Here is a 17,177-nt window from a genome sequence, read left to right on the forward strand (position 1 = left end):
AGAGGCATACCTGTCTGTGGACTATCTAAGTGTGTATCATCGGTTACATTGAGAGTTGAAATAAATATTTCCATTTAATTTGTATATATCTCAAAAAGAACAATGAGAAATTATTGTTATTTCTCTTCCCTGCAACTTATTCCTGTCTTATTTTTTAATAAAGACAAAATCAGTTTCAGTAAAAGTGGGAAGAAGGAAAGAAAGCCACGAGCAGGTTAGTGTTGTAAATACTGATAACTGTGCAATCAGATAACTGTCTGCTCTTATTGCAAATACCAATAACAAATGTAGCAATGTTCATTAGAAATGTTTCTGTCCTTTAATGATCTAAAATAAGAGGCAATGCCATTAATAAAACACAGCGTTTGTTAATACTGAACAGCATGTTCCAACCCACAATGGTTCACCCTGCGGATGGAAATCTCTCACTTTCCAGCTCTGCTTCAGGTTTAGCTGTCTGATTGGCTGCACCAGGGAACAGCAAAATCCTCCAGCTTTTCTGCATTAAACTCTCCGCGAGCTGCCTTCTGTTTTGACAAGGCAGAGATAGCTTTAAGTTCAGCCTCTGTGTATTTGGGCATGAGATGGACACAGTCATAGTCAAAATCTTCATCCAATGTGAAAGCCTGGACTTCATCTGTCAACACCTGGTGAAAAATATGGAGAAGCACATTTTACTGCTGGCAACTTGTGATGGGGACACGGTCTGCGCCGAATGCGACATGGCACAGGATTTTGTGCAATTTGATAAGATATCAAAATATGATGTGAGAGCCAACACCTGCTCTGCCCTGTGTGCTTTAACGGGAAAAAGACAAAAATTGCAAACTGTATGAAACCTCTGCACTCCCCCATGTTTACTCTGATCACCAGAACCTTCCAGGATTAAAGTTAATGGGCCGGATTTCACAATTAGCGATAAGGCAACAGCGTTCAAAGCAAGCAGCCCACAGCGATGCAGTGATCTGTGAGGTGTGGATTTCACTTTTCTGATTGGTTTAAAATCTGGCAGCAAGTCCAGGCACTCAGCAAGCAAGGTGAACAGCCAATCACATTGAAGCATTTCCACAGACAGCAAACCAGGTCATTAAAAGCACTGAATATTATCTCTTTTAATTTGGATTTTTTGGCCACAAAATAAATAATTATGATTGAATTAATCTGTTTAACTCCTCTGCCATTTCCTTGTTCCCCATAATAATCTTTCCAGATTCATTTTATAACTTTAACCTCTCTCTTCCTTTTTATATATTTAAAGAAGTTCTTATTGTCAGTTTTTATATTCTTCGCTGGTTTATCCTCATAGTTTATTTCCTCTCTTTTTATTACCTTTTTAGCCTTCCTTTGCTGGATTCTGAATTGATGATGTGGAGATGCCGGCGTTGGACTGGGGTGGGCACAGTAAGAAGTCTCACAACACCAGGTTAAAGTCCAACAGGTTTATATATCAGAGCAGATATCCACTCCATCTAACGAAGGAGCAGTGCTCCGAAAGCTTATGGTATTTGCTACTAAATAAACCTGTTGGACTTTAACCTGGTGTTGTGAGACTTCTTATTCTGAATTTATCCCAGTCCTTGGGGCAATCACTGACTTTTGCCTCCTCATATCCTTTTTCTTTCAACATACACTCCTTAACTTCTGTGCTTCCAGTATAAAGCAACAAGCTACTCTGTAACAGTATAAAGCATTAGGTCACAGCTTGGTACAACTCCTGCTTTGACCAAGACCACAAGAAACTATAAAGGGTTGTGAATGTAGTCCAGTCCATCACTCAAACCAGCCTCCCATCCATTGACTCCGTCTAGACTTCCTGCTACCTCGGCAAAGGAGCCAGCATAATCAAGGACCCCACACACCCTGGACATTCTCTCTTCCACCTTCTTCCGTTGGGAAAAGATATAAAAGCCTGAGATTATGGACCAACCGACTCAAAAATAGCTCCTTCCCTGCTGCCATCAGACTTTTGAATGGACCTTCCTTACATTAAGCTGATGTTTCTCTACACCCTAGCTGTGACTCAACACTATATTCTGCAGCCTCTCCTTTCCTTCTCCCCTCTGTACTCTATGAATGGTATGTTTGGTCTGTATAGCACACAAGAAACAATACTTTTCACTGTATCCCAATACATGTGACAATAATAAAACAAATCAACAAGCTGCTCTGTTTAAAGTTTATTTTACTAGTGTCACAAGTAGGCTTACATTAACACTGCAATGAAGTTACTGCAAAAATCCCCTAGTCGCCACACTCCAGCACCTGTTCAGGTACACTGAGGAAAAATTTAGCATGGCCAATACACCAAACCAGCACATCTTTGGACTGTGGGAGGAAACCGGAGCACCCGGAGGAAACTCACGCAGACACGAGGAGAATGTGCAAACTCCACACAGACAGTGACCCGAGCCGGGAATCGAACCCAGGTCCCTGGTGCTGTGAAGCAGCAGTGCTAACCACTGAGCCATCGTGCCGCCCACAACACGTCACTCTGAAACAATATAAAACTTTTAAAATATTTTCAGAAGGTCTTCAATAATTGACGTACCTGATCAAGTGTTTTATTGTTAAACTCTTTAACCTTCGGCGTGTCTCTGAAGCTCAGTGCCGTGTGTTTACATTTATAATGATGATGAGCTGCAGCATTCTCCTCTTCTATTTCACCTGGGAGGACCTGTCCCCCTAAACCCAGTGACAGAGAATAACACAAGCTGCAAATGCCAATCAGTATTACATCACGGCCAAGACCAGGCAAATCAATAACATCGAAATGAGAACACCTCAACAAATGCAATTTAAAAATTACCAACTAAAGGGGTCATATTTTGAAGACTATTTTCTTTTATAAATAACAATTAATATCGATATAATTGATTAGCTTTTTTAAAAAGTGTAGGAGTGCCACTTCGAAAGGACAGCAGGTGTTTAAGGAAAAGGCCCAACATCAGCTCCTCAAGATAATGAGCCTGATTTTACCATTTTGAGCCTAAGTGCCGAATCTGGGCGTCAAATAGATCAGCGCCTGGAATCCTCTTCCCAGCGCGCCCACGTGCGTTTTGCCGGCTCCAGTCCGATCCGCGCTGTGGCGGGGCTTAGCGCTGGCGGACCAATCGGAGCACTGAACTGCGCATGCACATTACGAAAATAAATCCAAAGCAGCGCACCCGGGCGCGAAAGAAAAAAAAGCAGAAAGCGGAGAGAGCAGCTGACGGTCATCCTCTGGTTGGGGGGGGGGGGGGGGGGGGGGGGGGGGTGGGGGGGGGGACCCAGATCATCCTCTGATCGGGGCGGGGGTGGGGGTCCGCTGCCAGTCTGCGGCCGATCGGTGGGGAGGGAGGGGACAGGGGGCTCCACCGCCACTCTGCGGGCGATCCCTCCTCCCCACCGGAGAAACGAATCCCTCCTGCCGGAGTGGACGTGCGGCCATGCCATCCCACAAAACCTTCAGGATGAAGCGATTCCTCGCTAAGAAGATGAAGCAGAACCAGCCGATTCCACAGTGGATCTGCATGAAAACCGGCTACAAGATCAGTACAAGTCCAAGAGGAGACACTGGAGAAGGACCAAGCTGGGCCTGTAAAGGGATACACCATCACTGGTTCACTACCAGCCACAGCCATCTCTCCCGCTCTCTTGCCCCTGCAGGGTAGAGTAATCTGTGGCTGGTAGTGTACCAGTGATGGTGGATCCCTTTACAGGCCCAGCTTGGTCCTTCTCCAGTGTCTCCTCTTGGACTTGTACTGATCTTGTACCCATTTTTCATGCGGATCCACTGTGGAATCGGCCGATTCTGCTTCATCTTAGCGAGGAATGGCTTCATCCTGAAGGTTTTGTGGGATGGCATGGCCGCACGTCCACTCCGGCAGGAGGGATTCGTTTCTCCGGTGGGGAGGAGGGATCGCCCGCAGAGTGGCAGTAGACTCCCCTCCCCCTCCCTCCCCACTGATCGGCCGCAGACTGGCAGCAGACCCCCCCCGCCCCCCACCAGAGGATGATCTGGGTCCCACCCCCCCTCTCGTTCCACCCCCCACCTCCCCCCCCCTCCCACCCCCCCCAACCAGAGGATGACCTGGGTCAGAGAGCCGTTGGAAGCTCTGACCCCGCTCTTCGGAAGCTGCAGCGATGACTTCAGACTTTTATTTACCAGGTTGTTAAAAGCGTGGATCCGGATCGAGCCAGCAGACGGTAAAGTGGGATTTGGCGGTAAGGTTGGGCGCGCGGTTCATTAAGTCGATTTAAATGCATGCTAATGCATTTAAATCGTCGGGCTGCCCGATTCAGCCCGCGCCCGGATCGGGTGTCAGTAAAGCCGTGATCTGCTCGGAATCGGGTGCAGATCGCGGTATAGGCCCGATGCCCAACTTTACCGCGACTTCGCGCCCAAAAACAGGTGCCAGGTTTTGGTAAAATCAGGCCCAATAAATGTGACCCTATTGCACATTCTCCCCATGTCTGCGTGGGTTTCCTCCGGGTGCTCCAGTTTCCTCCCACAGTCCAAAGATATGCAGGTTAGGTTGATTGGCCATGCTAAATTGCCCCTTAGTGTCCCAGGATGTATCGGTTCGAGGGACTAGTGGGGTAAATGTGTGGGGTTGTGGGTATAGGGCTGGGGTGGGATGATTGTCGGTGCAGACTCGATGGGCCGAACGGCCTCCTTCGGCACTGTAGGGATTCTATGAAATTAGCATGACCCTCATCAGAATTCTTTTTAACTTTTTTCTGACTGGGGATTTAATGCAATACCTTCAGCCACAGACATAACCAGCATTTCTATTTTAGCTTTAGTTCTTGAACTACTCAACATCTTTTTATTTCACGTATTCCTTCAGTCCTTCTTTATTATATTCAGTCATTGAAATTTGTTGATAGCTGTTTCAGGATGGTATGCTGTGCATGTCACAACATGCTGTTAACCTCCAACACACACTGTGCACTGGAGTAACCACACTCCTGCCTCATCACTCAATTTCCCACAAAGCAAGTTCTCGATGTGATCATGCTGTAAGCTGGTGACAGGCATCCTCGCAGCCAGCCACAGAACAATACTGAATAAAAAGAGCAAACTTGCACATTGTACCTTTCATGACCCCAGAATATCCGAAAGTGCATACGGCCAACTCATTAGTTTGGACTGGGTGACCGCTTTGTGGAATATCCTTCACTCAGTCCCAACCTTCCTGTCACTGCCATTCTAACTCATCATCTTGCTCTCATGCCCACATGTCCATTCTTGGCCTGCTGCGATGCTCCAGTGAAGCCCAATGTAAGGCTGTAGGAGCAGCATCTCATCTTCTGATTAGGCACATTACAGATTTCAGGGCTCAACATTGAGTTCAGCAACTTCAGACTGTGGTCTTTCTCCTCTATCTTGATCCTTTATTTTACATCCAAAATACATTTGTCACAATGCAAACCCTCCTCCCCCTCCCCCACCGGGCCATCTCTCACCTGTTCTTTAGTTTTGCTTTCACTTGGCACTGACCTTTATTTTCCCATTAACACATTCTGCTGCCTTACCCTCATGGCATGACTGGCACCTTCTCCTGTCATGAACAGTTCCTCTGTCTCGTGACCTCTTCTAACTATCACCAATCACTGACCACTGGAGAGGATACAGAAAAGATTAACCAGGATGTTGCCTGGTATGATGGACATTAGCTATGAGGAGAGGTTGGAGAAACTTGGTTTGTTCTCACTGGAGCAACGGAGGTTGAGGGGAGACCTGAAAGAAGTCTACAAGATTATGAGAGGCATGGACAGAGTGGATAGTCAGAAGCTTTTTCCCAGGGTGGCAGAGTCAATTACTAGGGGGCATCGGTTTAAGGTGCGAGGGGCAAGTTTTAAAAGAGACGTACGAGGCAGATCTTTTACACAGAGAGTGGTGGGTGCCTGGAACTCATTGCCGGGGGAGGTAGTGGAAGTGGATACGGTAGTGACTTTTAAGGGGCGTCTTGACAAGTACATGAATGAGATGGGAATAGAGGGATATGGTCCCCGGAAGCGTAGAGGGTTTTAGTTAAGTCGGGCAGCATGTTCGGTGCAGGCTTGGAGGGCCGAAGGGCCTGTTCCTGTGCTGTAATTGTCTTTGTTCTTTGTTCTAATTGATAAAGGCAAGTGTCCCATCTGCCGTTTTCACCACCCTACCAACATGTCCTTCCGCTTTCAAAGATCTGTGGACAAACACACTGAGTTCTCTTTGTTCCACAGAACTTCCTCGTGTCCGACCATTCACCGAGTAATTTCTTGTCAAATTACTCTTTCCAAAGTATATCACCTCACACTTTTCACGTTGCCGCTTATCTGCCCATTTGACCATTCCATCCATATCTTCTTGTAGCCCAAGGCACTCCACCTCACTGTTCACCACCTGTCCAATCTTTGTATCATCCACAAACTTACTAATCCTCCCACATAGTCATCAATATCATTTATATAAATGACAAATAATAAGGGTTCAATACAGATCCCAGTGGTACACCACTGGACACTGGCTTCTGGTCACTAAAGCAGTCTTCTGTCATCACCCTCTGGAGCTTGTGATATTCCCTACCTCGTAACAAAGGGGCTCAAATATAAATGAAGAGTAGGATGTTGGAATCGGTATTCCGCTCCTGTCTGAGTTATCTTGCACTGCTGTGATCGTGATGAACAAAGAAACATGTTGCTGACACTCATTCGGACAAATGCAAGAACGCCAGATTTCAAACAATCACCAAAATAATACAAGGGTGCTGACTGGTTGACAGGTCAACTCTGATGGTGCAGGTGTTGCCATACAAAGAACAAGAGGGAACCATGGGATCTCCAAGCTCTCAGCTAATTCAGAAAGGCACAGGGTTGGACATATTCCTTCTGTTTTCAGAGAATGGGTTCCTGTGTATGAATGTATATTACTTAACGCAAGCAGAAGTGAGTTATGTTATAAACTCAAGTGATGTGAATTGGTTGTTAGTGGAGCTATTAGCACTCTCAGGAGTGTTCAGCAGGTGCTGCCTAATTGTGAAATCACATCTAACAGCAGACACTAGTCGGCTGTTCAGAATGTAGGCCAGACTCATTCAGCCCAAAACCCAAAACAAAATCTCTACTGTTAGAGATGATTCACAATTGTCCAGCACGAGCAGACTCCTCAAAGCCTCTCGACAGCCTGTACAGTATAAATCTGGAAAGTGATAGAACTTTACCGTCAAGAATTTCATTAGGATCCAGGTCAACGCAGTTCAGTTGACCAGCGCTTTGAGGACTAGAATAAACAACCACCTTTTCTATCACAACTTTATCTGAGCTGCAGTAGGTAGAATCTCCAGAAAGCTCTTCAACAACTCGCCCAGACTTCTTTGGAAACACTTCTCAAATCCACAACATCCACCAACAAAAAGTCAAAGACTGCAAGGACCACCACTTCTAAGTTTCCTTCCAAGATGCAAGACTGGGCGGAGAAGTGGCAGATGGACTTCAACCCAGATAAATGCGTAGTGGTCCATTTTGGCAGGTCAAATGGGATGAAGGAGTACAATATAAAGGGAAAGACTCTTAGTACTGTAGAGGATCAGAAGGACCTTGGGGTCCGGGTCCATAGGACTCTAAAATCGGCCCCGCAGGTGGAGGAGGTGGTTAAGAAGGCATATGGTGTGCTGGCCTTTATCAATTGAGGGATTGAGTTTAGGAGTCCGGGAATAATGATGCAGCTATATAAGACCCTCGTCAGACCCCACTTGGAGTACTGTGCTCAGTTCTGGTCACCTCATTACAGGAAGGATGTGGAAAAGATTGAAAGGGTGCAGAGGAGATTTACAAGGATGTTGCCTGGATTGAGTGGCATGCCTTATGAGGATAGGCTGAGGGAGCTCGGTCTTTTCTCCTTGGAGAGACGTAGGATGAGAGGAGACTTAATAGAGGTATATAAGATGTTGACAGGCATAGATCGGGTGGACTCTCAGGGGCTTTTTCCCAGGGTGGAAATGGCTGCTACGAGAGGACACAGGTTTAAGGTGCTGGGGGGTAGGCACAGGGGAAATGTTCGGGGGAAGTTTTTCACACAGGGGGTGGTGGGCGAGTGGAATCGGCTGCCGTCAGTGGTGATGGAGGCAAACTCAATAGGGTTTTTTAAGAGACTCTTGGATGAGTACATGGGACTTAATAGGATGGAGGATTATAGGTAGGCCAAGAAGGTAGGGATATGTTCGGCACAACTTGTGGGGCCGAAGGGCCTGTTTTGTGCTGTAGTTTTTCTATGTTTCTATGTTTCTAAAATCAGACCATCCTGATATGGATATAAATCATCTTTCCTTCATCAGGTCAAAATCCTGGAAAAACCCACCAATCAACCTTATGGGAACACCTTCGTACAACTGACTGCAGCAGTTCAAGAAGGTCAGGAAATCTTCACCCCGAGAATTTAGGAGGCATGGTTAGAAAGTTTGCAGATGACACCAAGATTGGTGGCATATGGACAGTGAAGAAAGTTATCTCCAATTGCAAAGGGATCTTGATCAATTGGGCTAGTGGACTGACGAATGGCAGATGGAGTTTAATTTAGATAAATGCAAGGTGATACGTTTTGGTAGATTGAACCAGGGCAGGACTTACTCAGTTAATGGTAGGGCGTTGGGGAGAGTTATAGAACAAAGAGATCGAGGAGTACAGGTTCATAGCTCCTTGAAAGTGGAGTCACAGGTGGACAGGATGGTGAAGGCGGCATTCAGCATGGTTTCATTGGTCAGAACATTGAATACAGGAGTTGGAATGTCTTGTTGAAGTTGTACAAGACATTGGTAAGGCCACACTTGGAATACTGTGTACAGTTCTGGTCACGCTATTATAGAAAGGATATTATTAAATGAGAAAGAGTGCAGAAAAGATATACTGGGATGCTACCGGGACTTGATGGTTTGAGTTATAAAGAGAGGCTGGATTGACTCTCTTTATTTTTTTCCCTGGAGCGTAGAAGGCTGAGGGGTGATCTTATACAGGTCTATAAAATAATGAGGGGCACAGATCAGCTAGATAGTCAACATCTTTTCCCAAAGGTATGGGAGTCTAAAACCAGAGGGCACAGGTTTAAAGTGAGAGGGGAGAGATACAATTGGGCCCAGGGGGGCAATTTTTTCGCACAGAGGGTGGTGAGTGTCTGGAACGAGCTGCCAGAGGTAGTAGTAGAGGCGGGTACAATTTTGTCTTTTAAAAAGCATTTAGACAGTTACATGGGTATGATGGGTATAGAGGGATATGGGCCAAACGCGGGCAATTGGGACTCGCTTAATGGTAAAAATTGGGTGGCATGGACAAGTTGGGCCGAAGGGCCTGTTTCCATGCTGTAAACCTCTATGACTCTAAGGTCCTTCTCGGCAATTGGGAAATGGCAGCAAAGTCCTTCTCCATGTTTGTATATAAGAAACACCGCTTTGTCACCAATACTCATGGCCTAAGAATTTTTTAAAATCCAACTGCACTCACTAAATTACTTCATAGCCTCTGCTTTAATATGAACAGAGTACAGTTACTGACCAGTATAACTCTAGATGTCTCACCATACACAGAACATGCTGCACAAACCCAATGCAATTTTGTTTCTGTTTCCTGTTTCTATTTGAGCAAATACAGCATCAGTACATTAAACAATAGCATTATCAGGATGTCCAAATACAACATTGGACAATTGCTTAGCCAATAAGTGTACTCATTGGTGATAGCTGCTGTTTTCAGGCTTAAAGCCCAGCTGTGTTTTGATGAGCCGCAATGAAGCAGAACAGCCCAGATAGAGGCAACTGCGGAACAGCAGGGACAGTCCCTGGGCACCAGTCGCTGGAATCAGCATTCGTCTCATTACTAATAACTCACATTCAGATACAGAGGGCGCTAAATACTCCCAGCAATCCAATTCACAAAACAAAAACCTTCTGGAGCTCAGTAAACATAGAAACAATTAAAATCAATGCATTAACTGTGTGAATATTTATAATTGCAGCAGAGAACCTGAACATGATACAACTAAAAGGGAGAACTTGCATTTCAGTTCATAAAATGATTAGTGACCAATTATTTTTAAACTAATCCCAACTGTTAGAACCATAGAAATGATACAGCACAGAAAGAGGGCCATTTGGCCCATCTTGTTCATGCCGACTCAAAGACACCAAGGTACAGTTTCTAATCCCACCTTCCTGCACCCAGCCCACAGCACTTACGGTGCAAATCCAGGTACTTTTTTCCTTCCAATTGTGCTCATTTGGAGAGCTAGTGCAGACTCGATGGGCCAAATGGCCTCTTTCTGCACTCAAGGGATTCTATGGTTCCACTGGCACAGAAGTCGATAACCAAAGAGACAGACTTGTGGTGATAGGTAAAAAAAAGGCTGCTTGCAAAACAGGCTAGACTTTACACTCCCGAATCGGTGGAATTGAAGGAGGTCGGAGGGTGGGGAGATGTATAATCCAAGGAGGGACCTGCCTCTACTCCTACTGTAATTTACCAGTGGTTGCAGAGGCATTGTGGGGCCTGCCCATTAGTGGGCCAACTGAAGCCCTGAATTGGACAATTAATGCCTACCTAAGCACCTCACCCTGCCACTGCCCTCAGGATTTAATTGGTGGCAACAGAGGCCCACGCCAAGCACCTGATCCAGCAGGTCTGCTGGTGGTGGTTGAGGTCCATCTTTAACCGTCCTTGACTCATCAGAGCACCCTCTTAAGGTGCTAATTACCTCCCCACATGATCTCTCAAACCTCGACCCCCACCTCCGCCCTGGCCTGGGCCTGCCAGCTTGGCATTCAATGAAATCTGCAACACCTACGACGTGATTCCGCACAGTTTGCCTCCTCCAGCCTTGAGTGCAGTACCAGCAGTGGCCACCACTCCAAGTGGAGCAGTTGAGCTGTGACTGACCAGCAGCTCATCCAGGTGGGACGTCCCGTCTCTGGGGGGCAGAAACCCCACCTCCAGGGGTTAACGGCCAGGGAAAGCCACTCTTTAGCTGGTGGCCTCCCAGACACCTTTTAGCAGAGACTACAATGCCCCATAGAATTCAGCCAAATATTTTTTCACACAGGATGTTACTGTCACCTGAATGCACTGCCTGAAAGGGGGTGAAATGAGGCTCAGAATAATATTCAAAAGTGTATTGGCTGAACACTTGAAGGGAACAGATTGGCAGGGCTCCAGAAAAGAGTAGCAGAGAGATATATATTGGACAATTCTCTCAAAAGCAGAGGCTGATTGGGCCAATGATGTGCTGTAATATTCTATGATTCAATGATTTTAACTAGTCATGTCAACAGAGTGCCTCAGTTTATTTAAAATTCTCATTAATGAGTGAATACTTCATAATATTGAAATGCAAGGATTAAAGTACCAGACAGTATCTATTTTTGATTGGATTTAGAATCAAATGGATTTATTCTTGGCAAATAGTTCCATGTTTGCCACGGTACGGTAGCACAGTGGTTAGCACTGCTGCTTCTCAGCTCCAGGGAGCTGGGTTCGATTCCCGGCTTGGGTCACTGTCTGTGTGGAGTTTGCACATTCTCCTCGTGTCTATGTGGGTTTCCTACGGGTGCTCCGGTTTCCTCCCACAGTCCAAAGATGTGCGGGTTAGGTTGATTGGCCATGCTAAAAATTGCCCTTAGTGTCCTGAGATGCGTAGGTTAGAGGGATTAGTGGGTAAATATGTAGGGATATGGGGGTAGGGCCTGGGTGGGATTGTGGTTGGTGCAGACTCGATGGGCCGAATGGCCTCTTTCTGTACTGTAGGGTTTCTCTGTTGACTGGAAACTATTTCAGCTAATGGGAGAGTGGAAATGTAAGCTAAACACTTTCCCCGCGAATCAAGGAAAATGTAAATGCCAACGCGTTTGTCTGACAGAGAAGTCTTCATTTTTGAAATCAAATGTTTCTGGACAAGTCCTGACTACAAAATTTGGGAAATTCACTTGCTCAGTTTACATAATAATGACAGAGCAAAAACAGCGACATAAAATACTGATACCTACCAGCATTGTTTAAGTGAGCAGTAACTATCTCACTGTGCATTTCCTCAATGACAAGGTAATTGTTTACCTTAAATAAATTAAAAGACAAGAAGAAAGTGAACAGAAATTCTTCAATCGTTAACATCTTCAAAACTAAACTGTAAACTTGTGAAATCTATTTGTTATCTGTAGATATTTATCTGGCTATCAGAAGAGGCCATCTAACCTACAGATCTTCGGCAATTTAGCATGGCCAATCCACCCAACTTGTACATCTTTGGACTGTGGGAGGAAACTGGAGCACCCGGAGGAAACCCACGCAGACATGGGGAGAATAAGCAAACTTCACACAGAAAGTGACCCAAGCCAGGAATTGAACCCAGGTCCCTGGCGCTGTGAGGCAGCAGTGCTAATCACTGTGCCGCCATGTCCCCCTAGACCTAACAGTGGAAAGTTTAAAACATTGAAAGAAAGTCAAACAAGGAAGCATTGTTACATTTCCTGATGAAGTAACTATTGCAACAATACAATATTTCTTGAAGCAAAGGGAGAAAGAAGTCATTTCCAAATACTCTTTTCACTAATGGATTAATTCATGTCAAAATGGAATTATTCACTCCAACTCTGGCCGTGGGAGATGGGGAGAAAATGGAGGTGTATACCTGTGTCCAGAACACTGGGAAATAGCAGAGATCCTGGTGACTTTGCCTCCTGTCGACTTCAGTGTTTTCCAAACTGCAACCATTAAATTTAAATTGTTCCTAAACTCTGAGGAACAGAGCCTAATTTAAACACTGTTGTGTCTCTCCTGGGCGGGTTACTGAGATGGTTGCCATGGTTAGACTGGAACAGGTGCGTTCTTAGCAGTTCAGGTCAGTTCCACATTTTGACCAATTTAACTCCTGACCATCCATCATGTTGGGTTTTAAAATTAATTCTCCGCTGCGTCCATTAGAGCTCTTAACTAAACAGAAATAAGAAGAAAGAACTTCCAAATTGATAATGGTCATATATAAATGTTTAACATGCTTGTGCCATGTTGCTGGGTGATGTAGTGGACAGGATTGCAGCATGGAGTAAACTTGTTCAGATCTGAACATTATCGATCACACTTGGGCTCAACCCCAAGGTCGAAACATGGGCAGCACAGTGGCACAGTGGTTAGCACTGCTGCCTCATGGCGCCAGGGACCCGGGTTCAATTCTAGCCTTGGGTGACTGTCTGTGTGGAGTTTGCACATTCTCCCTGTGTCTGTGTGGGTTTCCTCCGGGTGCTCCAGTTTCCTCCCACACTCCAAAGATGTGCAGGTTAGGTGGATTGGCCATGATAAATTGCCCCTTAATGTCGGGGGGATTAACAGGGTAAATACATGGTGTTATGGATATAGGGCCTGGGTGGGATTGTTGTCGGTGCAGGCTGAATGAGCTGAATGGCCTTCTTTTGCACAGTAGAGATTCTACAATTCTGTTCTATGAAGAAGATGTTTTCTAATTTTTTTAAAGTGCTTAATTCACACAAATAATACAGACTGAATCATGACTTTCTGTCCATCTTCTCAATGTTATATTTAAAATCATTACGAATTTGATAATCTTGAAGCAGTCCAATACACTACAGGAAAATGCTAACTAATTTCTTACTGTCTGAAAACCAGGGAGTTTGGCTGGACTTGCAGATAGTGAGGAACATTGTCAGAGGCTACAGAAGGATATAGATAGGCTGGAAATTTGGGCAAAGAAATGGCAGATGGAGTTCAATCCAGATAAATGCGAAGTGATGCATTTTGGTAGAACTAACGTAGGGGGAGCTATACAATAAATGGCAGAACCATAAAGGGTGTAGATACGCAGAGGGACCTGGGTGTGCAAGTCCACAGATCCTTGAAGGTGACGGCACAGGTGGAGAAGGTAGTGAATAAGGCATTTGGCATGCTTGCCTTTATAGGACGGGGCATAGTGTATAAAAGTTGGGGTCTGATGTTGCAGTTGTACAGAACGTTGGTTCGGCCGCATTTGGAATACTGCGCCCAGTTCTGGTCGCCGCACTACCAGAAGGACGTGGAGGCTTTAGAGAGAGTGCAGAGGAGGTTTGCCTGGTATGGAAGGGCTTAGTTATGAGGAGAGATTGGGTAAACTGGAGTTGTTCTCACTGGAAAGACGGATGATGAGGGGTGACCTAATAGAGGTGTATAAAATTATGAAAGGCATAGATAGGGTGAACGGTGGGAAGCTTTTCCCCAGGTCGGTGGTGACGTTCACGAGGGGTCATAGGTTCAAGGTGAGGGGGGGGGAGGTTTAACACGGATATCAGAAGGACGTATTTTACACAGAGGGTGGTGGGGGCCTGGAATGTGCTGCCAGGCAAGGTGGTGGAGGCGGACACACTGGGAACATTTAAGACTTATCTAGATAGCCACATGAACGGACTGGGAATGGAGGGATACAAAAGAATGGTTTTGTTTGGATCAGGGAGCGGCGTGAGCTTGGAGGGCCGAAGGGCCTGTTCCTGTGCTGTATTGTTCTTTGTTCTTTGAGTTTGAATTTAAAATGTCAAGCTGCCAATGAGAGTGGGGGAGGCAGATTTAAATCATCAATTTCAAAAGGGATAACACCTGAAGGAAAAATAAATGCAAGGCTCTGAAGAACAGGCAGGGAGCTAATCCGGTTAAACTGTTTCTGCAGAATGCCAGCAAGAACGCAACAGGCAAAATGCCCTCCTGCTGTGCTATAACCGTTCTGACTAGTCTGTTTACTTTCACTGTCCCGCTTAATCTACCAAAACAGCGCACTCTGTGTTGGACAGGCAGTTGGTAGGTAATAGACTCTGCCTGTAGGAGGCATACCTAAATCAGCAAAGCTCTACATGTTTTGTCAACACAAATGCTGAATAAGCAGCTTTAGAGGCAGCTTGTCCTGGGATAAGAGAGTGGAAAGTTTCAATCAGCAAGAAACCGATGAAACAGCCCATTTGGCAAGACGATTGGAACTCTGGCACTCAGCTTCCTTTGTGACTTGCACTTTCCCACATTGTTTCATTTCAGGTTTACAATGTTTGAACATCACATTGTCAGAAAAATACAATTATAAAGGTGAATAGAAAAGCATAACTTCACATTTTTCTACAGTCTTCATGAAGTACACCAAATGTTATTTAATTTATAAATATATTTGACATACTGCTAAGATAAAGTACAATAACTAATATATTCTGTGCGAAACAAGACAGAAGAAATGCTCTCTGTTCACTCGACCATAAACATGTTAGCAACTGTGCTTTGGTTAGCGCAAACAGGAAACATTTGCTACAAGTAACACCTGGGTGTCCACCGGCTGGCATGGACAAGATGGGCTGAATGGCCTCCTTCTGTGCTGTAACTTTTCTAGCACAGTCTAGATAAGGAGGATGTGCAGGATATTCTGGAGGGTCTGAAAATAGATAAATCCCCTGGTCCGGATGGGATTTATCCAAGGATTCTCTGGGAGGCAAGAGAAGTGATTGCAGAGCCTCTGGCTCTGATCTTCAGGTCGTCGTTGGCCTCTGGTATAGTACCAGAAGATTGGAGGTTAGCGAATGTTGTCCCATTGTTTAAGAAGGGGAACAGAGACTTCCCCGGGAATTATAGACCGGTGAGTCTCACTTCTGTTGTCGGCAAGATGTTGGAAAAAATTATAAGGGATAGGATTTATAGTTATTTGGAGAGTAATGAATTGATAGGTGATAGTCAGCATGGTTTTGTGGCAGGTAGGTCGTGCCTTACTAACCTTATTGAGTTTTTTGAGAAAGTGACCAAGGAGGTGGATGGGGGCAAGGCAGTGGACGTGGTATATATGGATTTTAGTAAGGCGTTTGATAAGGTTCACCATGGTAGGCTTCTGCAGAAAATGCAGATGTATGGGATTGGGGGTGATCTAGGAAATTGGATCAGGAATTGGCTAGCGGATAGGAAACAGAGGGTGGTGGTTGATAGTAAATATTCATCATGGAGTGCGGTTACAAGTGGTGTACCTCAGGGATCTGTTTTGGGGCCACTGCTGTTTGTAATATTTATTAATGATCTGGATGAGGGTATAGTTGGGTGGATTAGCAAATTTGCTGATGACACCAAAGTCGGTGGTGTGGTAGACAGTGAGGAAGGGTGTCGTAGTTTGCAGGAAGACTTAGACAGGTTGCAAAGTTGGGCCGAGAGGTGGCGGATGGAGTTTAATGCGGAGAAGTGTGAGGTAATTCACTTTGGTAGGAATAACAGATGTGTTGAGTATAGGGCTAACGGGAGGACTTTGAATAGTGTGGAGGAGCAGAGGGATCTAGGTGTATGTGTGCATAGATCCCTGAAAGTTGGGAATCAAGTAGATAAGGTTGTTAAGAAGGCATATGGTGTCTTGGCGTTTATTGGTAGGGGGATTGAATTTAGGAGTCGTAGCGTTATGTTGCAACTGTACACAACTCTGGTGCGGCCGCACTTGGAGTACTGTGTGCAGTTCTGGTCCCCACATTACAGGAAGGATGTGGAGGCTTTGGAGAGGGTGCAGAGGAGGTTTACCAGGATGTTGCCTGGTATGGAGGGGAGATCCTATGAGGAGAGGCTGAGGGATTTGGGATTGTTTTCGCTGGAAAGGCGGCGGCTAAGAGGGGATCTTATTGAAACATATAAGATGATTAGAGGTTTAGATAGGGTGGATAGTGATAGCCTTTTTCCTCTGATGGAGAAATCCAGCACGAGGGGGCATGGCTTTAAATTGAGGGGGGGTAGTTATAGAACCGATGTCAGGGGTAGGTTCTTTACCCAGAGGGTGGTGAGGGATTGGAATGCCCTGCCAGCATCAGTAGTAAATGCGCCTAGTTTGGGGGCGTTTAAGAGATCCGTAGATAGGTTCATGGACGAAAAGAAATTGGTTTAGGTTGGAGGGTCACAGTTTTTTTTTTTAACTGGTCGGTGCAACATCGTGGGCCGAAGGGCCTGTTCTGCGCTGTAATGTTCTATGTTCTATGTTCTATATAACAGAAATTGAAGTGTCACAAAGTGTGAACACAGAGGTAACAGTGTTCCACCTGGACTGCCACCCGGGTCTGTTGGCATGGTTTCACTGGGGGTGGGTGGGGAGGGTCCATGTCTATTGGTGGAGTGAGAGGTTCCATGTCCGTTGGGGGGTTCTGTGTCCATGAGGAGCTCCTCTTTTTTTGTCCTGCTCTTGTGGACAGGGCATATTTAGG

General features: G+C 45.6%; 1 protein-coding gene across 2 annotated transcripts in view; it reads right to left on the reverse strand.

The window, feature by feature from the left end:
• Nucleotides 1–302: 302 nt before the first annotated feature.
• Nucleotides 303–17,177, reverse strand: part of iftap (intraflagellar transport associated protein) — a 50,432-nt gene continuing 33,557 nt past the window's right edge. For both annotated transcript variants that reach the window (XM_078221329.1, XM_078221330.1), the window contains exons 4-6: nt 11,988–12,054; nt 2,549–2,682; nt 303–647 (exon numbers count right to left, since the gene is read on the reverse strand). In XM_078221329.1, the coding sequence (XP_078077455.1) occupies nt 450–647; nt 2,549–2,682; nt 11,988–12,054 (399 nt within the window). In that variant the 3' untranslated portion in view covers nt 303–449. The remainder of the gene's footprint in view (nt 648–2,548; nt 2,683–11,987; nt 12,055–17,177) is intronic.

Source organism: Mustelus asterias, chromosome 9, assembly GCF_964213995.1.
Source record: "Mustelus asterias chromosome 9, sMusAst1.hap1.1, whole genome shotgun sequence".
Classification (NCBI taxonomy): Eukaryota; Metazoa; Chordata; class Chondrichthyes; order Carcharhiniformes; family Triakidae; genus Mustelus; species Mustelus asterias.